Below are 22,728 nucleotides of genomic sequence, written 5' to 3'. Positions count from 1 at the left end.
CTGTTGTGGCAGCTAATGCAGTGCAACAGCAACAGGGTTTCCAGAAGGCAGTTCTCCTCATATTTCCCCCAGCTCAGTCCCCACTGTTGCCATTTTTACCCCCCCCCAAATGACCAGGGGGATTTTGGGGTGACTCCCAGGCAATTGATACAGTGATATATCCATTTTTCTTCTTTAAAGTACAGGTACTCATGTATAAAGTTACATCGTTTTCCACCAATTTTCCCCTCAGGACTTATGAAAACAAAGTTGCTGGTACGCAGTACATGTGAGTACCACCACAAAAAAAAGCTACGTATTATTCTGTTGCATATAGATATGTACTGAATATTTGGTTAATATCACAGAGTTTTGCCCAGTCATGGAAGCATAATATTGAGTGCCGTAAATCAATCCTTCCAGTAAGTAAATTGCAAAAAAAAATTACAAAATGAAGGTTATGTTTATTCAAGTAGAATCTCCTTACTGTTCCAAACATTTCTTTACACCTTTTTAAAATAAAAAAGACTGTTCTAGGTGAAAATTACCATGTTGGATCAGACAGGCACAATAATTGATATTCAGAAATTCTTACAATGATTCTTTTTTTAAAAAAATTACTATCAAATAGGAATGATCAAATCTTTAAAATCAAGAGCCAACAGAAGTACAAATGAAAGACGTGTTTTCTCCAAGTGCAGCTCTGATGTTGCAAGCTACTCATATTTCTAGCTAGCTAGAAACCTACTCTGTGTGCTGATTGTTGGCTCATTGACTTTCAAGTAAGATGACTCAAACTTCAGAAAATTGCTTTGGCGGCTGGCTAACTTAGGGGATTTTTTTCCAGTTAAAAGTTTAACCCATTTCTGCAAGTGAGTTCTCAATATACATCCCCCTTTCTTCTCCTCTGAATGAAGAACTTGTCCTAATCTGAGAAGCTCAGGGTTACCAGCAGACAAAAGATGGCAACCGATGAGAGGGTTGGGGGAGGGGATACGGGCTATGAGACATTGGTGATATTGCTGCACCACTTCTTGGAAAAACCTGGACGTGACTTATGGTAGCTCTAGGAATCTCCAGAAACTGTACCATAGAATTTCTAGCAATTCCTAGAGCTACCATGTGGCACTGATAGAACAATGTTGGTGACAGTTGTTTTTAATTTTTTTCTTCCGCTGCCACTTGAAGTATCTACAGGCAAAGAGAACAGCCAGCAGGAGACTTCCCGCCATAGTGGGAGGTCTTGCAATCCTAGCTGGACTACATGTGATGCTAGGAGTTTCTGACTTAAACAGTTAACCCAAACAGTTAACTCTTCTGCAACCTTTTCTGATATGGCCCCATGGAACTGGTTTTTGCTCCATTGGGACAACAATAAAACTATCGTGGAGAACGGATGTATGTTGACCGAACAGGGCAAATTAACTGTACGGAGGGCTATTTTAGGCCAGGTAAAAAGCTTAGAGGAAAATAGTTCAATAGAGTCCCTGGCCATCTGGAAGAGGTGGGACATGCCGTGCTCCCAGCTGTTTTCAGTGGTAGCAAGAGAAAACTGGGGGAAAAAGATGCTGGGGAAAATCTGGAAGTCTTGATATATCTGCTGTTTAGAAAAGGACATGCATTAGAGCTGGAAACACAGAACTCTTAGGCCCTTTCTGCACTGTGGAAAGGGCGCCCCTGCACCGGCAGGAATTCTGCCGGTGGAGGGGTGGGGGCCGTTCGCACAGGAGCGTGCGAGCAGCCCCCGCAGAGGCTGGCGCGGGAGAGGCGGCTCTGCACGGAGCCTCCTCTTCCCCGTCCCCCCCCCCACTCACCTCGTTGCCTTCGTTGCCCTGCTGGACTCCTAAGACCCACCCACGTGGCGAGGACAGTGAGGGAGGGTCTCAGCAGTCCAGTAGAGCGACGCAGGACGACGAGGTGAGTGGCGGGGGGGGGACGGGGAAAACAGTGTGTTCCCGGCGGTGCCGTTCGCACCACGCCGGCGGGAACGCGCTGTTTTCCAGGAGGGAGGTTTTTGGAGGCAGCCTGACGTTTTTGCCATCCCCAGGGCGCTGTATATGGCCCGTGCGGAAAGGGCCTTAGTCTGCTTTGACTCATGATTAGTGTAAGACCTGCTGTAGTAGTCGTTTAGGGAGGGAAGGAAGCTCATTGGGGGTGGGATACCATATAGCCTGCTCGCCGAAGTTGCCCTTTCCAAATGGGGAACCAATGTTTGCAATCTGAAGATCCATTCTGATTCTGGAAACCTGGCTCTACTTTGAGATTAGCAGTCCCATGTCATACACAAACAAAAAAATGTTGGTGAAATTCAGAGCAAGAGATTCACTAAGAATGTAAAATGCATAACTGAAAACATCATTTCTCTTTCTCCAAGCATCTCCAAAAAGCCGACTTTCATTCAAAAAAATATTTGCCTGCCATTGTCTTCACATCCTGGTTACTCTAGAACCCCATCATCTTACTCTAGAACTCCATCCTCATTATATCTAGAACCCCAATATTAATTTAGGATCAAAATAAACAATGCGTTTTGCTGTGGAATACTGCACATGCAGCTCCAAAATGGGGCAAGTAACTTCCCCTAAGGCCATTTTGGCTTAGGAAAAACAGCATGGGGAGTAACACACCAAGAACACCATTTTTTTTTTGCCATCAAGTCACATCTGACTTATGGTGACCCTGGTGGAGTTTTCAAGGCAAGAGAAGTTCAGAGGCGATTTGCCATTGTCTGCCTTTGCATACTAACCCTGGGATTCCTCGGAGGTCTCCAGTCCAAATACTTGCCAAAGTTAACCCTGCTTAGCTTCTTATATCTGATCAGATCAGGCTAGCCTGGGCTATTTAGGCACACCATGGTCTCCAGCCAAATCGGGACCCTGCAATCGTCTGAAAAGCAATTTCCTGGAGCTGCTGTGTGGCTGCAAGGAAAGTACACCAGGTCTGGAGAAGTGGACCAACTTGTTAAATGTAAAATGTAGTTTGGCCCTTTAAGATTTCCAATATTTGTCTCAACATTTTGTGCAGTCCCCTGATCTAAGGGACCGGATGCAGAGGTTTCATTCCAGTGTGATGCAGTGGTTAAGAGCAGAAGACTCTAATCTGGAGAACTAGGTTTGATTCCCCACTCCTCCACAAGAGTGGTGGATTCTAATCTGGTGGACTGGGTTTGTTTCCCCACTCCTCCACGTGAAGCTTGCTGAGTGACCTTGGGTTTTCAAATTCTCTCAAAACTCTTTTAGCCTCACCTACCTCACAAGGAAGGGGCCTGTTGTGGAGAGAGGAAGGTAAGGTGAATGAAAACCGCTTTGAGACTCATTGAAGGGAGAGAAAAAATGGGGTCTAAAAACCAACCCTTTCTCTTTTCCTATTTGGTTTGGCTCATTTTTTTTGTACTAGCTATCATATCATGACTTCATTTTTTAAAAAGACTCTGTGATTGTAAAGCAAAGTACTTCCTTATAAATGTTTTATAGCTCTTCCATTTAAATTTAGCTTCTGCCATAGATTAAGTGAAAAGCAGAAGCAGTGTAAAAAGATTGTTTTGACACCTTTGGAACCAAGCAGGAAAATAACATCGAAGGCTTTTTATCTTGCTCAAGTACGTTTCAGCAGTTTCAATTTTTCTTTTAGAATGAAGTCATTGCAGCCAGCGAGTAAATAGCGCATGCAGGTAAAAATATCATTATATCTTTACATCGATGCAGAAGAGATTATTGTTACAGGAAATGTGAAGCACCTGCCAAAACATAAGGAAATGTTTAATTTCCTTTCTCTTTCCCACTAGGAAAACACTCTGTGGCCAGGGAAAAAAAATGTTGGTCCTGTCTGGAGAATTATAGAATTCAGGATACTGTGAGAGTGTTTAACTACTCTTTCACAGCTGGAGTGCTGATTTTCTTCCCCAATGGAAAAAGATGTCATTCTAGGCTTTCCTGTTTTAATTAATGCATGCAAATACAGGCCAAATTTAGGGGAAAACTAACAGTATTGAAAGACCAGGTAAAGTGACAGTTAAGGGCTCAACCTAATCACTCCAAATGTGGTTTTTCCAGTGCTAGGAGCTGGTGTAGCACAGTAGCTATGGTCATGTGACACTTTTCATCCTACAGATACCCTTGGAATTTTGACTTGGGGTGTCAGGGGCAGCCATGAAATGGCTAACACAGGTAGCCGAGCCAGCCACAAAATGGCTGCTACAGATGACAGAGTCAACCAGCAGAGTCAGGCAGTAAGGTTATGCACAACTCTAATAGTAACTTTTCAAGCTTTGAGGCAAATTCCACATTATAATAATTCACTGCATTAAGAGGTATTTCTTTTTGTCCACCCTGAATCTGTTACCCATCAGCTTCATTGGATGTCCTCAAGTTCTAGAATTTTGGGAGAGGGAGAAAAAGGCATTGTCCGCACAAGTTACTTAAAATGTTCCAAGAACATTTTCAAAAAAAACCTTTGCCACAATGTTCGTCAGCACTCACCTCCTCCAAACGTTTGGCTTTTAAAATCCATAGCTTTGTTGCTTCATTAATGCCCCAAAACAAACAAAGAGGAAGATTTTAAAAACAAAGAGCAAAGAGGTATTTTTAGCTGCAAATGTCCAACCAGGACACATCAGAGAAGGAATAATATTTGACTGCACAGCATGGGACAACATCTTGAAAACGTTTCAGAAAAAAGAATAGTTGTAAAAGGGGTTTCAGATAAAATGTTTTCAGGCTGGAAATGAAATGCCTTTGAAACCAAAGGGGGATAAAATTGTGGGGAACTCTATGGAGGAAACATTTTGTTGCTTGCCTGAAAACATTTAAAAACCTTTGTGCGGAAAGGGGCAAAGTTCTCTTTGTCAACTCTCTAGGTAGTTAAACCTCTATCATGACATTATTTTGCCACACTCATCATGACTGACTCTGTAAAAAAAAGTCACCAAATGGAAGGTTCAATGTTTTTATTCAAAGCAGCTTCTCACAATGTATAAATACTGCATATTAACACACATGAAAAATACAACTTCTAAGGCACCTAGAAAAATGTGTCCATACACTAGTTTACAGGACCATCCACAAATATATTGTGTACAATTTGATCTAGACAGTCAATATTCGATATATCAGAAGATAATGTGTCCCTCAGCACTGTCCCAGTTTCAGAAAGATTATTTACAACACTGTGGTTAAGGGGTGCCCCATACCCTTGTATTTCATATACTGTATACTTGTCATCCATTACAAATGTTTAGAAGCTGTTTCCGTCTTAGCCTATGACATCCAAACAACAAAATAACTCAAGGGCCTACGCTGAAAGTTTTAATTCCTTTGTACAAGAGATTCATTACTAATCAAATAAGTTGCCCCACATAAATTTTGCAATTTTAACTTTTTTTTCCTTTTTGGTTATCTGCTTTATCTCTGAGGTTTGGTAATAAGCCTTACCAATAGACACTCTTATCGTTTACTGGCCATCTCTTTGTTTTCTAATTAGCTTTTGGAGGATAGGCCTACTCTGGCCACCCTGCCCTGTTCTTTCTCTCTCTTTCCCTGAAATGAATAAGAAATGAAATGAAAATTTGACGAGAAGGGAATCAGCAGCTGCTCTTTGCTGTTCAGTTGAAATTGCTTCATTTTTCTAAACTTCTGGATATTTAGTCAATTGAACTCTTTGGTCCTGGTTTATTTTTCCTCACATACACCTCTCTTCTATAATATATATATATATATTTCTTTATTTATTCCCTAAGAGTCGAAAACCTGTTGACAATGTTAGTATGTTAGCAAATTACTTTCCGGGTTGTATTTAAAGTAGTGGCAAAGAGATTTAGTATGGCTTAAAAACATGTAGTTAATTGGGTAGACACAAATAACACATCTAGGATATTGAGTACTTAAATGCACTACTATTAAGATTGTCATTAAGTCTCTTATGTAAACTTCTTTAGTGTCTCTGACAGAGAGTTGGCTTCAGCCAGATTTGACTCTGATAGGCCCAGCCACAGAACACAAGCCTGAGATTGATTGGTATGACTGGGGTGGACCATATGCACAGTTTATAGAGAACAAAGTCCACACTGACAAGCCTAACTATATTGTTTGAAAGAAACAACCCGTATTATCCATTTCACACATACATACACTAAAAAAAAAAATACACCACAGCTTAAGGCTTTGCAATCTGAATTTGCAAGCCATCTGCACAAAGCTATTTGGGGGAAGTCCTCAGCATCCAAATAGATACAACACAGCCCACTAGTTAGACGAAGGTTATATGAAAACTGATGGTTGAAAGGGCATTTCAAGCAAAAACGTGGCTGAGGGAGAAGATACCCAGCCTTTCTTTCATTTTATGCTTCCTCTCCAAACCACTTTCTTCAAGGTGCTTTTCTCCCTGTGAGAATCCTGTCTGGTTTTAGAGTTGGAAAAAATGGTAGTTAGGTGGGGCAGGCGTTGGTGGAGACAGAGCTTAGCATCTCCCTCACATCCAGCCTCTTCTGCGTAAAAGTGCCCACCTACCCTCTGCTTGGTGACAACCCATGTTCTAAAGCCTCAGTCCCCCAGTGTTGCATCCAGTTGGATGTTCAATTCTACGTATGCAGTCAACATCACATGATTCCACCTAGTGGTAAGGCTTATTCACAAATGCAGTATTACAAATTATATTTTAAAGTCAGTTATTTCAAGACTGGGAAGGAAGGAAGGAAGGAAGGAAGGAAGGAAGGAAGGAAGGAAGGAAGGAAGGAAGGAAGGAAGGAAGGAAGGAAGGAAGGAAGGAAGGAAGGAACAAAGACACAAACAACCCCTGCCTGCATATATTTAGAAAAGAAAAGAAAAGTATTATTCTAAGTGGAAAACGATTGGCACAAAACCTGAAAATTGTAGAGATTAAAAGAATGGGTAACCATAGTGGAAAAGATTGCCTAAAACGCTTACCCTAATCTACCACAGAAATATAAAAGTTTATACTTTTGAAAATATATACTGTATTAAAGTCTGAAAGCTTATTAATTGAAACAGAAGGGTACCCAGCTAATAAACAAAGCCACAGTTTATATACAGCAAAAAATATACATGCATGACAAACACACAAATGAACTGCTTTACCTTTCCATATCTACAAATGCAAAACTGCCCATTCTTAAAGATTTGTACAAAACCATTTACATAAAATAATACAACATACTTTAACAACAGATTTGCATTTATTTTCTTAAATACTGTGAATATTCATAAATGTACCCAGGATCTTATATACAGTACACCTATAGGGCAGAATACCCAGTGCTGAGAGAGAAAACTGAATAAGGAAGCTTTTTTATTTAAAAAAGACTGTCCTTTAAAAAAGTGAAAGATTAACCACTTATGAAATTTATCTTTAACAGCTGAAAGGCTTTAAGTTCTTATGAAGAAACTGTGTTTTGTGTGGTTCAGTCATTCATTTGCCAAAGAAAAGATGGTAATATTTTGAAAACACGGTGTTGAAAAATCAGTTGTATTATGAGGATTCTTTGTTCTAAAATCAGACGTTCAGTCACCCAATAGGTATCTCTGGTAAGCAAGGCTTAGCACCAACTCTCTGCCAGTTTAGCATATTGGAAACATCAATTGGAGTTGTATCTCTTTAAGAAGGAGAAAAAGGAAAAATGGGTTTTGCCATATAATATGCTTTGAATCCCCTCCCCCCATTTACTTAATGTCACAAGGTTGGATTTTATGCAACACTAGCAAAATATATGGTGGATCTTTCTCACACTTCTTCAATGCTCTTCTGAAGACCAAAACTGTGATGCTAGGGATCTGGGTCACCCACACAGACTTCTGGGAAAGGCAGAAAAGATCCATGAGGTTGTGTCCAGCTGTTTTTATCTGAGGAATCTATCATTAGAGAAAGTTGTTTTTCCAGCAGAATAAGTCTCCTTCTATAAGAAGTGTCTACACCAATGGAAGTGTCTACACTTAGCAGAAGAAAATCATGTTTCTCCAATATTTGTGCAAGAGTAGAACTTCAGTTGCTGATGTGATGGGTCCCCAAGAAGTCAGCAATAATGAGACACAGCAAGTAGGCCATGAATTGGTTGAAGCCATCCATAATACTCAACAGTGAATGGATTGAATCATACCAGCTTTTTTGCTCAATTTCACCCTCACTGTGGCCCTGTCCCACTGGGCCCTGTAGCATAGCCTTTTGTTGTGGTCAAAAGTGGTCCCTCCTCCCGTGTTTCACCCCTGGAAAAGCTGCTAGGATCTGAACTAGTAAAAGGAACATGAGGAAGAACTTAATATCTGCTTTAAGCATATACGGTTATGATGATTCCACAAATCATCTTCTATATTGCATCCAAAAACATTCAGGTAAACCTTGAGCCCTGATTTGCCATAGATTTTCAAGAAGGTTTTTTTCCCAGATGACAAACAAACAAACAAACAAACTTTAAACAGCATCTGGAAGCTCAGAAACGAAGAATAGAAATTGGAAAGTGTTTTTCCCTTTAGCAATGAATGGATAAAAACACACACACACACAAAATCAAAGGGTTTTAAAAAAATTATAGGAATTATTTATGTTCTCCATGACATTTACAAACTGTTGACTCTCCCTTCCTAGTATTCTTTTGCAGGGAGTGTTCTGTTTTGCATTTTGAAAAGACCTAAGAGCCAAGAGCTTATTGTAGCAATGGCCCATTACTCATGGAACGCTTACCTCAGGGCTGGTAGCTGAGCGTTGGGGCTGAGGTGTGGTTTCCTCACGTTTCTCTGCTTACATGTGAGGAGGCAGCCCAGTGCCTGCCTTGCAGCTGCTTGTTAATCTTAACCAACTTTTCCTTTTGCTGCTTCTCTTAATTCTGCCCATCACTGGTTCTCTGAACTCTGCTGATATTCTGTCCATGTCCTTCCCCTCCTCTCCCTTGCTGCTGCTGTAAGAGAGGCTTGTTTTTAAAAAGAGGTTTGTTTCAAATAAAGTTTTAGAAAGCCCCCCTGACAGTCTGGGGGAGGTGGAGGCAGAAAGAGAATATAAATTGAGATCTCAATGTAAGCATTTAGAGAAGCAGGAAGAAGATGGCAACAAGGGACAGGGGAGAGGGGGAAGACATGAACAGCAGTGTGAGGAACTGAGAAGGGTGCTGGGAGGCTGGAAATGGGTGGAGGGAAGAGGTCCAGGGCAAAGCTGTGCTCTCTGGCACATCTGCCCACTCTGTCGGTGAAGCAAAATTAAATTAATGCTAGAAGTGCTCTTGCTTGCCGCAGGGAGGATAGAAAATGAAAGCAGGGCTTGAGGAAATTGGTCCATACAGGAAATCTTGCTGCAACTGACATTTGCCCCCATTGTGCAGTAGACACGTTCTGCATAACCGGCCAATGTGGAGAAGGCCAGATAACACGCAAACCACTGGAACAACTGTAAGTGCAAATCTTCTGCATCAATGCCACTTCCATTCTTTATTTTCACACAGTAAAGTGTTGGACGAATGTAGTAGGGAAAATCTTGTCAGTTATTACCCCTCAAAATTCCAGAGTGCTATTTTAAGAACAAACGATTATAGCTTGTTCTGGTGGGAAAGTAGACCTGAGTGGTTAGGCCCGACATAGAATACTGGGTAAAGGAAGCAGAATGAAAGTTTTTCCTGATCTAATTAATAATCTAGCATTTTTTTGCTGGGGTCTCTCTAAACTTTCTGAATGCTGTTTGTCCGACATTTGAAAAATAGAATTAACCAGAGGCCCATGAGGGTGAAGATCTCAGTTTCACAGCACAAAGGGATGCTTTATCTCCTTTGCCAGTACCACAGTTTGGGCACTGTACACCCTGTTATTAATGTCTAGTTAATAAGAAAACAGAGTAAACATATTACTCTTTGGAAAAAAGTACAAAAATCTCTACACTGTGCATCATGTCGTCAGGAAGCAAAGAGGGCCTTGGGTAACAACCAGAAGTCCAGCTTTTTTCACTGGTTTCCTTGAGGAATCTACTCAGTCTACTCTGAACCCTTTGGTGTCTTATGGGTAACCTACTGAAAGACAGATGTGGCTGTTGCATTTAATGCCTCACAGCGTTGTGTTTGTTACCTGCTACGCCCTCCATTTTTTTCTTATCTGCCCAATTGATTCTGCTAAAGCAAAGCGAAGAGCTTGCACGTTTGTACGAAACATTTATCCAGTCTGTGGAAGTATGAAAATAATCACAATAACGTCTTACGCAATCAACTGAATATAGACGCAGAGGTACAATAAATTAATTAAATAAATTCGTCCAGAGGACAAGAATCCCCAGGAGGCTTGTTAGGGGATATTTTTCTGTTTCTTTTTGCAAATTAATCTTCCAATACACCAAACATATAAATTATAGAAAAAAAAATCCATCCCATTGTTAACATCTCAAAAAACAGAAAAACATAAAAGTAGTAAAACAGTTCTGAAGCAGGCTCAAAAAAGTGTAACTTTGACCCAAATTCTAAACTAAGTCTCTTACAAAAAATAAATTAAAAGCAAAACAAAAACAAACTCCTGGCGTCCCTTGAACAGGGACGCTAGTGCTTTTTGGCTGGCGGAATGTGTGGTTCTCTCTATCTGCGCATGTGTACGATCCAGTTCTCTGTCAAGTATGTTTGCGTGGGTCCCGTCCTCTTTCCCTTTGTCAAACAAGAATTGAACTTGCTAGGAACAGTCACTGAAACTTTTCTATATAACTCATAAGGAAACTGACACAGCCATACGTATGTATGTTAGATACATTGTCACACAAATTCCTCTGCAGGATTTACTGGACCTGGACTTGATCTTTAATTTTGTTTTCCAAACCCAGGTGATGCTTGGAAATCCCTCTTCTCTTGGAACCTTTTCTCTCTTGTGACACATGATGGGAGGGTCAGACTTCATAAATTTTGTCTTGCAAATAACTGAATAACGAATCCAGTCCTTTGGAAGAACTCCAGAGCTGTTTTAACATCTGGCACTCTTTCTCGTTGACGTCTTCGAGTCCGGATTTCAGGAAGCTCCGAACCAGGCATTTAGATTCTTCTAATACCTGTGAAAGCAATTACAATCCTCCATTTCATATATTAACACTATCAAGACACTATTTGAAAATGCCATCATGTTGCATCTGACCAATGGCAACACACTAGTGTTTTCAAGGCAAGAGATGAACCAAGGGAGGTGTTTCCCATTGTCTACCTCTGGGCAGCAACCCTGGAATGCTTTGGTGGTCTCCCATCCTAGTACTTACCACAGTCAACTGTGCTTAGCTCCTGAACTCTGACAAGAGTGGGCTATCTTGAGCCATCTAGGTCAGGTCAAGCTATTACTACCATGGGAAGAATACTGCTCCAAAACAGAGCAGATTAATTCAGTGAAGCAATGGATGGTCTAGCATTGACCATCTCTCCGGCAAATTCTGTCACCAAAGGCAATAATCGTTTCAAGACTAACCAGGCAGAAGACCAAATTTACACTTTTGTGATAAAATATATTGGCAAAGACTGAAACTAGCCATGAAGGGACAGATCTGAGTTTAGGATTTTTCACATTTTAAAGTGTGTGTGTGGAATAAGCAGCCCGTACCTCCTAGCACATATATTAGGATGTTTGCTGTCTGTGAATATGGTCACCATGGCCACTGATAAAATTCTCCTCCTTGGATCAGTCTAATTACAGTTATTCATGCTTGTACCTGTCACCACATTCACTGACGATGAATTCTACAATTTAATTATCCATTAGGAAATATTTCCTTCTGCCTGCCCTGAATCGACTACTTATCAATTTAATGGCAAAATGGGCAAAATCAATTAACTGCCCGTATTCATGCATACTCTGTTTTGGCTCCCACTATATGAAATGAAAATATGTCAGCCAGTCTTGTATAGCGTTTAGAGGGTCAGATTAAGAGATCCAGGTCATTGCTGTGTCAGGGAAGTTTGCTAGGTGACACTGGGCCTGTCCCAATTTCATCCTAACCCACCTCACGAGGTTGTGATGAGGATATGATAGAAAGAGGGAAAAGCAACACAAAAAGCCACTTCAGGTTCCAAATCATTATTGAGGGATGATTTCCTAATGACGTATCACACACCAGACTCATTATGAGGAGCTGCCTTTCAAATAATAATAAAGAGACTTGGTGAATGTTAACTGTACGCACACATCTATTCTATTTTTCAAAAGGGCTTTGAGGCAAAACCCCAAATTTTTTAGGACCACTTCTGAAAGCCTCCTAAGTTGTTAGTTGTATACGTTTTCTGATCTACAGGCCCATGACAGCACCTTACAAAAGAAGAAGATAAAATGAGGCCTTGGGAGATAACAATAGGAAAAGAAGAGGGCAAGATCAGATCTGGAGTTTCGTCATATCAATGCAGTGAATAGTTGCCCAACCATAGAAGGTTACACAATGCCTTTTCAGTGTGTGTTTTTCTTTTGTGTGTCTCGTTCCAAGTGTTCCCAAAGAGATGTAATCTACAATTCATTTAATTAAAATTTTTGCATGCCTTACTGTCTCTGCAGAGTTTTTAAATGGAATCGAGAGCAGCTACTTCTGTGCCCAAGTTACCATCTTTAAGACAGAAGGTGAACCAAATCTTCACTCTCTTGTTTCTAGCTTCTGGGAAACAAAAGAGAATTTGAGGCGCAGTTACTCATGAAGTAATTTTTGCAAATGTGTACACCGAGGGAAAGGAATTGTGGGAAGATGATGTCAGCTGTGTAAGATCCACACTATGCTTCTGTACCTCACCTGTTGCAGGTATTTAAGGCCTGGCTGTGGCCAGAGGTTTCTCCTGCAAAGTGGGGAATTGTGGGAAGATGGCTGCCTGCTGGGTTAGATCCAAGCTGCATTTCTGACGTGGGGCTGATCTCACAGGAAAGCTGATTTTGCGAGTTCACACAGAGCTGACTGGCTATTATCAGTGTCTTGCACACCCCCGCTGCTCATTCCTTTAGCAGTTTTACCATTTAAAATAGGTGGCGGGAATGTTAGGAACAAAATGAAATATAAGGCAAGTCATGAACATGTAATTAATTGAATAACAGTACATGAGATACTTTAAAAAGGGGGAAAGGCTGGCCACCTGCCTGAAACATGTAGGACAAAGATCCTCAGCATGGCATCCACCATTACCTTACCCGATGCCTGCCAAGTGTTTTTAGAAAGCAGGCAGGGATAGGTGGGGCCTTTGTCCAGCAAGGCTACTGATTCACCATCTGATTTGATTTGATTTGTGTTGATTTTTTGTGTTGCTTTGATTTGTGTTGATTTTTTAAAATGTTGCTTTGGCAGCAGCTGCCACCACAGCGCAAGGTCTTCACTGTGTGACTGAGGGCAAGTTCGAACAGCCACTGCATGTTTCTTCATTACCTGAACAAACATACTGAACAGCGCTTATTTGGTTTGGCTGTTTTCTCTTAGCGGAGGAACAAATGCACATCTTTGTGCCATGCCAATTTTGAAACAGGATTTATTTTAACTTGGTGACTGGGAAGATAACAGTTAGACGATGTATCATCTGCTGTGTTTACTATACTGTGTCAGAATTCCAAAGATGCCCACAAGTTAGGTGACCACTGATGTAGTGGGAGGGAGGCAGAGAGATAGACCTAAATTAACATCACTGAGGGAAAGGGGATACATGTTGTAGTTAAACACCAGCGAAATACCCTGAAAGCCCTCATCCCAAAGAGTAAAGAGCCAGCTCGGACAAAGAGAGAGCTGAGGAGGGGCCCCTACTTTTATAAAAATGAAAACCTCTCCTCCTGTAGCCCCTGAGCCAGCAATCGATGGCACAGTGGAAAGGAAGAGAAATCAGATGTCTTCCATTGAAAGGTTAGTTTGACTTGATTGGAAAGTTTCCATGTCAATTTCATATCATCCCGCTCCTTCTCCCTCTCCTTGAACTCTCCAAACCAGGTTGTCAAGATATCTAGGGAAAGGAATGGAACTAACTTCATTTGGTTATTTGTTGTTATTCCTATTAGTTTCTTCATTACCCGAACAAACATATTGAACTATGTTTATTTTGTTTGGCTTTTTCTCTTAGTTGAGAAGCAAATGTACATCTTTGTGCAATGCCAATGTTGGAGCAGGATTTATTTTAACTTGGTGAGTGGGCAGATAACTATCAGAGGCCGTTTCCGCAAGGCCCATTAATGGCACCCTGGGGACGGGATAAACGCCGTCCCTGACTCCGCTCCCTCTCCCCCAGGGCGGCGTCAAGCCGCCCTGAAAAATAACCCTTTAAAGGGTTGTTTTTCCTTCAACAGTGTGTTCCCGGCGGCGCAGTGCGAACAGCACCGCCGGGAACAAGCTGTTTCCCTTCCCCGTTCCACTCACCGTGTCCCCGTCGTCGGCCTGCTGGCCGTCGAAGCCCCGCCCACGCTGTCCTCCGACCCCTGGAGGTCGGAGGGCAGCGTGAAGCGGGCATCGGCGGCCAACAGGCCAATGACGGAAGCCAATAGAGGCTGAAAGAGGAAGAGGCGACTCCATCGCGGAGCCGCCTGCCGTCTACCTGCGGCCTCTCTGGAGGCCGCCCGCGATCTTTGCATCGCGAGCGGCCTCCCGCCTCCGCGCCGGCAGAATTCTTGCCGAAGAAGCGTGGAAGCCAGCGACTTCGTCTGCGGAAGCGACCGAACAATGTATCATCTTCTTTATGGAGGACGGCTTTAAAAGTACAGGGTCTCCCGCCCAGTTTAAGGTGGATGAAAACGGTGTAAAAGGGTTTAAAACGGTGTGAAAGGGTTCTGAGAGAACTGTGACAGGCCCAAGGTCACCCAGCAAGCTTCAAGTGGAGGAGCAAGAAAACAAAGCTGGTTTTCCAGATTAGAGCCCACCACTCATGTGGACGAGGGGGGGAATTAAACCTGATTACCGGTAGTTCAAAGTCCACAGTTCATGTGGAGGAGTGGGGAATCAAACTCGGTTCTCCAGATTACAGTCCACTGCTTTTAAACACTACTCAACACTGGCTACCAAGTAAGCTTCGAGCCTGGCACTTCTCAATTTAGGCCCCTGTATTTTTCTTACCACTGCACTGCAGGATGCCATTTCTTTTACCCTCAGCATCACCTCTTGGCTGAATGTCGTGGGCCAAAAGACTTGGGAGATGAGTCCTCGGCTGCAGGCTTCTTGTGCTGTTAACTTTCTCCCACAAAACAGCATTTCATTTGCCTGCAAAGACCAAAACATCCTCTGTCAAGAAACTGGGCATGAGGACAAGCTGCATAGGTTGGCAGGGCAGCTTAAAAGTAAGGCTTCTGACTTCAACTGCAGATGGATCAGCCAGTACTGTTTGACTGGGAAGGAAAATGAGATGGGAGCCATTTTCTTCTAGCCCTTGATGGTGTGGCTCATATGCTCATGGATTTCCTACAGCCTGAACTTCTGTGGAAGCATTAGATCAGAAAATGGCAACCTTTTGGATTCAGCTCATGAGATGTCGAGTAGGGGAACTGTGATGAACTACCCTAATTCCACCCTCCAAGCATTACAGCAAATCCCTGTTTACAGGTAGAGTAGACACTCAACTATATCAGCCAGTGAGAAGCTGTAGAACTTCTTGGGTGGGTGCAGACAGAGTTATGATGAGGAAAATTCAGGACTTGAGGTAAAACTATCAGGAGATTAGTTAGGCAGTTAGCCTTTGCTGAGTGAAGGAAACAACTCAGACATCTATAGTATAGGTACGCAAGGCTCAAGGATGAATGGAGCGGGGCAAATAGAGCAGGTGTCCTCTGTTATCTTAGGGAATAGTGGGTTAGTGAGTTGTGAAGGGACTGAGGGAAATATCCCAAGAGACAAACGAACCCTCTTTCAATAGGCTGAGATTCTTGGGTTAGTGGGAAGTTCCAAGTGAAACTGTTCTCTCTCTGGCAGAAACACTCTGTCAGTTCAGTAAAGTTGTGGGTTTGTGAAATTGTAACTGTTTTAAAGCACAGTTCTGCTATTTCTTGTGGTAATTAATGGATAACTTATTCCATGCCACAAAACCACTGAGCATTAGCCCTTCTCAGAAAGACCCAATAAGTTCATTCTTTTTTTCTCCCTTCCTACCTTTCCCCCCAGCATGGGTGGGTCCCAACCAGATGACGGGCTCCCTCCCCCTCCCTATCATTCCCCACAGGGGCCATGAGTCCCAATCATACGATCCACCTCATGTCAAAGCAGAGGGAAGACCCTTTCCAAAGAGTTCTAAAGAAACAAAATCCTGCACGAACTTTATGGATGGCATGCATATACATATGTGTTCTTTACAAAAACAACAACCAAATTTGTGTTTTCTGCCCAAGAGAATGAAAGACTTTTTGAGAAGTAAATCGAGATTCTGTGGGGGAATGAAGGTATAGGAGTGAATAGCAGCATGTAACCCAGCATTGCCACAGTGACCCATGCTATAACAAAATCAGCTCGGTCACTGCTACTGGAAAGTGTGACAGGGTGGGCGGGGAAACCAAGAAAGCACCTGGCCATCACAGAGGCAAAATAGCAAAATCCATTTTACAGTTGCAAAGACTGGTGTTTCTATGCACCCAACTTTAAATTTGTAGTGGTTGCGGGGGTGGGTGGGTTTGGGGTTGGTCTTATGCAAGAGGTTGCTAACTACAGGATTTGGGGTTAGAAAAAAATAGTTCATCATATGCGCAAAGGGTACCTGGATCATAGAGAAGCTCTTGAGTTCATTAGTACTCCACATGAATATCGGAACAGGTGGACCGGATCAAACTTTAGTGGGTGCAGAATTGCAAGAGATCAGTGGCTTTATTTATGGGATATTCAACATGCGCTACTTTTACAAGAGGACAGCCAAATGGCCTCATCCAGCCATGCAGAGAAGCAGGTTCTATGGATGAACCGTCATGTGCCATCCATTATGGCAAGGACAGAGCACATGGCTTGCATGCATGTTTCCATGTCCAATTGCTTGCGTCTTCAGTCTAGCAACAAACATCTGGAGGATCTCTGCCAGAATGGACAGCATTGAGACCTACCAACCAATGTTGACCTGATTCAGAATAAAGCACTTTTAGATGTACAGCAGGAACTTAATATGGAGCCTACGCATAAGTTAGTTTTTAAATTTATGTTGTGTTGTATAATCCTGATGACATCCTCAAGGTTTCTCCCCCACCTTGTGAAGCCCCACCTATTAAAAAATACCATCTAGAATAAGGTGTGATTTTGAAGCCATTATAAATCCATCACCACACACTTCAAAACTTAACAGGCAGTAGTGAGAATAAAAATGCAGCAGACACATGCTTCAAAACTCAACAGTTAATTGCTCTTCTCAAGTTAGGACAATCTGAATAAGTCTCCCTAGAAGAGGTTGCATCACTATGGAAGAGATCTTCTCTTACTCTTCATGATGATCCTCCTAATTTCAGAGAGAAGGGGAATTGAGAACAGAGTGTCCCCAGAAGAGGCATGTGGGTGCATCAGGATGGGAGACATTGGAGCAGCCCACTTTGCATTTGCAGTGCAACTCAAACTGGAACTCTTGACCACCATCTCTGGGTGCTTTTGGGTTGTTGCATGGAGCTGCATCTGGGTCAGAACCAAAATAACTTTTCAGGAAGCAGTCTTACCAGAGCTACACCTAGGATCTGTGGAAACGTATAAGATGAGCAGCCAGCCGGAGTGAGCCGAATTGTTGCATATGGTGTCTGGAACCAGGCCTTTTCACTTGCCCAAACAATATCGCATAGTGGTAATATTGAAGCTCCCAAGCCAAGAGCGGGGCCATTGATTGCAACCACAATCGGCTTTTTAAACTGAATGAAGGCCTTGACAAAATCCCTAAAATGGAGGATAGAAGAGGAAGATGGTTATCAGTAGTGTTTTAAGATTTTACTCGTTGTACTGGAAAACAAAAACAGGATTTAAATTTTCCTGGCCTCCGACTCTGTCATCTGATTTCAGACGTAAAAACTTTAATTTAGGATGTAAGGACTGTCTTGCTGGATCAGGCCAACGGGCCATCTAATTGAGCACGCTGTCAATTTAGACAATACTGAGTTTGAAGCACCAGTATTCTGAGGGAAGAACTTAGGAGGAAACCTTCCAGTAATAGTATTTGAGGATTATTGCCTCTGAAGATGGAGGTTCCATTTAGTTATCCTGGCTGATGGTATTTCTTCCCAGGGGATTAAGTTTCTTTCAGCTGTTTCCTAGCATGAACTGTCATTCCATTACTTGTTACCTGATCACTTTGCTCCACTCCACTGGCATAGCGCCAATGGGGTGAAAGGAGGGGCACACTGCCCCAGGTGCGTGGCGTGATGGGGGCGTAGCCGGGGTGTGGAAGGGGCGTTCTGGGGCGGGGCCACTGAATCCCATTGCCAGAAGGCAATATCAGGAGAAGACCTTGGCCTCTGTGCCTTGTTGTTGGTCCTCTATGGTAATCAGTTGCCCACTTCATGAGATAAGATGTTGGCCTAGAACAGGGGTAGGGAACCTGCGGCTCTCCAGATGTTCAGGAACTACAATTCCCATCAGCCTCTGTCAGCATGGCCAATTGGCCATGCTGTGGTAGAGCTTGAATCTGGAGAATTGTCTTCATGAACATTCTAAGAGCCGCGAGAGTTCCCTAAGAAGGACCACTAGTCAGATCCGGCAAGGCTGTTCTTACTTTCCTGTTGGCTAACAAGCCTGTGTGTTCTTTCTCTGTGTGCTTTTTGGGGTTAGCTTCATCCACCACTCTAACTCACTAAACTCCCACCCTCTGACCCACTTAATATCATCCTACCCCCTAGCCCCGTGGTGGCGAACCTTTGGCACTCCTGATGTTATGGACTACAATTCCCATCAGCCCCTGCCAGCATGGCCAATTGGCCATGCTGGCAAGGGCTGATGGGAATTGTAGTCCATAACATCTGGAGTGCCAAAGGTTCGCCACCACTGCCCTAGCCCTTCCTTCCCACTGGATCACAATTTCTGGCCAACCTCCTCAGCTCCCAGGCTCAATCCCATGACATTTGAGATGTGAGAAAATCTCTTAGATTGTCCAGTTTCCTAACTGTGCTGTTCATAGAAACCAGGGCTTTGGACTACATATCTGTAAGAGAATACTCAGCCTTCCAGTTACAAAATTCCAACCCTAAAACACAACTGCACAGCAATTTGCACAGGGTTTTTTTTTTTCGGATCAAGCTTGAAACGAGATTTGGTGACAGCACTTCATTCTGTGTGCATTTCAATTAGAGCAAAGGCACATTTTGAATTCTGTGAGTACATTTACATATAAATGAAGTAATTTTAACTTTAAGACAAAATATAGTCATATCTGGCTTTTTTTTCCCTTTAACGAATGGCACCACGTTAAGTTCATCGCAAGTACTGAAATTTATGAACCTGCTGAACTGTTGAAAGGAGTATATGGTATCCAAAGAAGAGAGGAAGAAAGAAAAGTCAACTCTGATTTTTCATGGATTCATGTAAAGTATATCTGCCCATGCACACCCTTCTCTCCAGTTAAGCAACTGTTGCAGAGAAACCACTCAGTGACAGAAGTAACTGTCAACTCCAGTTAATGCATAATACATTTATCTTGTTAACGGGCTGGGCTCTAGGGCTCCTAGCTCATAAGGGCTAAAATTCTCCTCCCTAATTTAGAATTGAATTTTTGCATATGGGAGCAGTGGTCAAGACAGAGATCCATGTACATGTGAGCAGGGGCGGAGCGAGGGGGAACATGTGCCCTCTGCCCCTGCCATGCCCCCATCTGCCCCGGAATGCCCCACCACGTCCTTGCATGCCCCCGCAGGGAAGCATACCTGGTGCATTGCGCACCCCCACATCCCCTTGGCGCTACGCTACTGCATGTGAGATTTAGCCTCAGCCTTCTTTTTATCACTAAACATGGCTATAGTTGATGTCAACTAATCCTCATATAAATATTCAGCATTCCCCTCCCACCTCTTTTTCAAAAGAACCCAATCCCATCTTCCAAAAACACACACATATCACCTTGGTCAGCTTTAATGCGTTACCATCAGCTCTTTTGGAAGGAAGATATACATATAGTTGTATATATGTATATCTTCAGGGCTGCCCTCTGATGAGAGCCCGTGCCATGTGTTGTCTTCTTTAGCAATGCCCGATTCCATCTTTTGGCATTGCTGCCCCTCCCAGCCTTGGGACCGGGCACCACTTACAGGGAATCTGGGTTGATTCTATTTTATGACTCTGTCCGCTGCTACTGTTTTTAAGGTTTGTAATTGTGTTTTAAATTATTGTTGTAAACCGCCTAGAGCCCTCCGGGGATGAGGCAGTCTACAAAATAGAAATAATTAAATAATTAAATAATTAAATTAAATTAAATTAAATTAAATTAAATTAAATTAAATTAAATTAAATTAAATTATTATTATTATTAATAATAATAATAATAATAATAATAATAATAATAATAATAATAATAATAATAATAATAATAATAATAATAATAATAATATATCCGTTAGTATGAACATGTTTGCCCCTGCCGATTGGACATGGTTGAAACAGTTGACCACATGTTAGTGTACTGTCCTTTGTATATGGATATTCTGTCTCTACATAACTCCAATCTTATCAGCTTTTCCAAGATGGCCAAATTTTGCTGCTTAGCATGCTCAACCAGGAAGCAGCTGGTTAAGTCTTTTTATTAATTGTGTGTGCACTGTTGAAATCCTGTCTGTTATATGGTTCAGAAATTTTATTGTAAGTAGATGTGTGTGTCACTCTCTGTGTTGGCTGATCTTTGGTCATAACAAATGAAGACTGATATATATGTATTATCAAAGGCTTTCATAGCCAGAATCAGCTGAGTGTTGTGGGTTTTCTGGATTGTACATTTTACCGTGTATGTCTTATTGTGACATGCTGATCTTTGGTTGTAACAAATGAAGACTGATGTATTGTCAAAGGCTTTCAGAATCAACTGAATGTTGTGGGTTTTCCAGGCTGTATGTTTTACCATGTATGTCTTACTGTGACAAACCTCTGAAGATGCCAACCATATATATAATCTCACATCTATGGTTGGCATCTTCAGAGGTATGTCACAGCATATATATATATTAAAAACCATAACCAACCCTTCATGTTTCATAATTGAGTGACTCGAGCACGCCAAAGTCACCTTATTGCTTCTGCAATCCTGGTGCTTTCCTTTCTTCTGTCACTCGATAATCTGCCAATTAAATAGGAGTAATCTAGGCCGCTGCAGAAGACACTGCCCACTGCGCTGAGGAGCAGGAGTTTGCTGTCATCAGCTGATGCATTGCACAGTGCTCGCCGAACTTCCTTCATGATCTGCAGAGAAGAAAAATGTTGAACGGTGCTTTGACTGACCTGTGTCACCGAGCAAGATCACCGCCCTCAAACCCTGGCCAAACAGTGGGTGCCTGTCTCACGTCCATTTGACCCATATAATTGTAGTACCTGCCTTAAGGAGCTTGAAATCTCTGTGTCCTTGAAAAAACATCTCAAACCTTCATTTTAATTATTTCAAATCTATGCCTTATTTAATGGGATGTTTTCCAGTGTCAAAGGCAACAGTAGTTGCCGTAGAAATAGGCAAATTAATGTTAGTGGGCTGTAATCTGGCTTGCCATGACTTCTTGTAGCTGTCCTAGAAGTAGTTAGCTCCTTTACTTAAACATTTTTTTTGCATGGCTTGTGTTTGGTGGCCACTTGATGGCATTGCGAGGCTGTGTGGGCACAGGGAGAGCACTGGTGGGCAAGATTTTGATAACAGTGCTTCTCTTAAAAGCTTCAAATGTTTCATAGGTATAATGACATTTACTGAAATATTTTATATATGTTTTCCCTGATGGCCCAGGCTAGCCTGACCTTGTCAGATATTGGAAGGTAACCATGGTTGGCCATGGTTAGTATTTGGATGGGAAACCACTAAGGAAGTCCAGGGTCACTACATGGAGGCAAGCAATGGCAGACCGCCTCTGTTTGTCTCTTGCCTTGAAAACCCTATAAAGTTTGATGGCTTTTCCCACCACCATGTAAATTTCTATTTCACCGCAGTCTAAAACACAAGAGGTTTTTAGAGATATCGGAGCCAAATGCCAGTTACCTTTCAGATTCATCATTTTTAGAAGGGTCTTTGCTGTTTGGTAATGCTTGGCACAGACTCAGCCAGAATATATTCACCAAACAGACAGTTATGAGAAAAGAACACAGAATGCCGAGGTGAGTGAGGTGTCAGAAGTTCAAGGAATAGGCAAGACACCAAGTACTCCTCAAATAATAAGCAAAATAGACTTTTTAAAAGAATTTGGCAAGATTCTGCAGAACTACATTTGATATTGCACAACTTTGCAGAATTGGTTCAGGATTAACTTCGAGAATTCAGTCTGCTTCACAGAAATGATGACTCAAGGCAAACAGCTGGAAGTATGGTACAACTATATTGTTAGATACTTTTTATAGCAATTAATAAAACAATACTGAAATGCAAGGGAATATGTTGGAATGTTAAGAACAACCTGGTTTATTTTCCTATTTATGATATACAAAGAAGAAATTGACATTTCTTCATAAGTGTTGGATTTGCAAAAAGTCAGCAGAATTGTGGATATTAATTTATATAGACTCCAAAAACACTAAATATCATTTTTAATCAGGTCTTAAAATTAAAGATGTTTTGGTATAATGATCTTGTACGTCACTTTTTTAACAGTTAATAATAAAAATACAAGACTACTTGCTGAAAAATAAAAAAACTCTTGGTTTTTTTTATAAATGGGATGGATTGGTAAATAGACACAATTTTTGGAT

At 42.0% G+C, this 22,728-nt stretch overlaps 1 protein-coding gene across 2 annotated transcripts in view; it reads right to left on the bottom strand.

The window, feature by feature from the left end:
- Window positions 1-22,728, bottom strand: part of CDYL2 (chromodomain Y like 2) — a 91,114-nt gene that overhangs the window by 9,737 nt on the left and 58,649 nt on the right. The window contains exons 4-7 of one of the 2 annotated variants that reach the window (XM_048515924.1): window positions 21,074-21,246; window positions 17,538-17,748; window positions 14,980-15,123; window positions 4,910-10,989 (exon numbers count right to left, since the gene is read on the bottom strand). In XM_048515924.1, the coding sequence (XP_048371881.1) occupies window positions 10,831-10,989; window positions 14,980-15,123; window positions 17,538-17,748; window positions 21,074-21,246 (687 nt within the window). In that variant the 3' untranslated portion in view covers window positions 4,910-10,830. Of the gene's footprint in view, window positions 1-4,909; window positions 10,990-14,979; window positions 15,124-17,537; window positions 17,749-21,073; window positions 21,247-22,728 lie in introns of those variants that run through there. The other variant, XM_048515925.1, reaches the window with a different exon arrangement.

Source organism: Sphaerodactylus townsendi, linkage group LG14, assembly GCF_021028975.2.
Source record: "Sphaerodactylus townsendi isolate TG3544 linkage group LG14, MPM_Stown_v2.3, whole genome shotgun sequence".
NCBI classification, from domain to species: Eukaryota; Metazoa; Chordata; class Lepidosauria; order Squamata; family Sphaerodactylidae; genus Sphaerodactylus; species Sphaerodactylus townsendi.
This window is presented reverse-complemented; position numbering and strand designations above follow the sequence as displayed.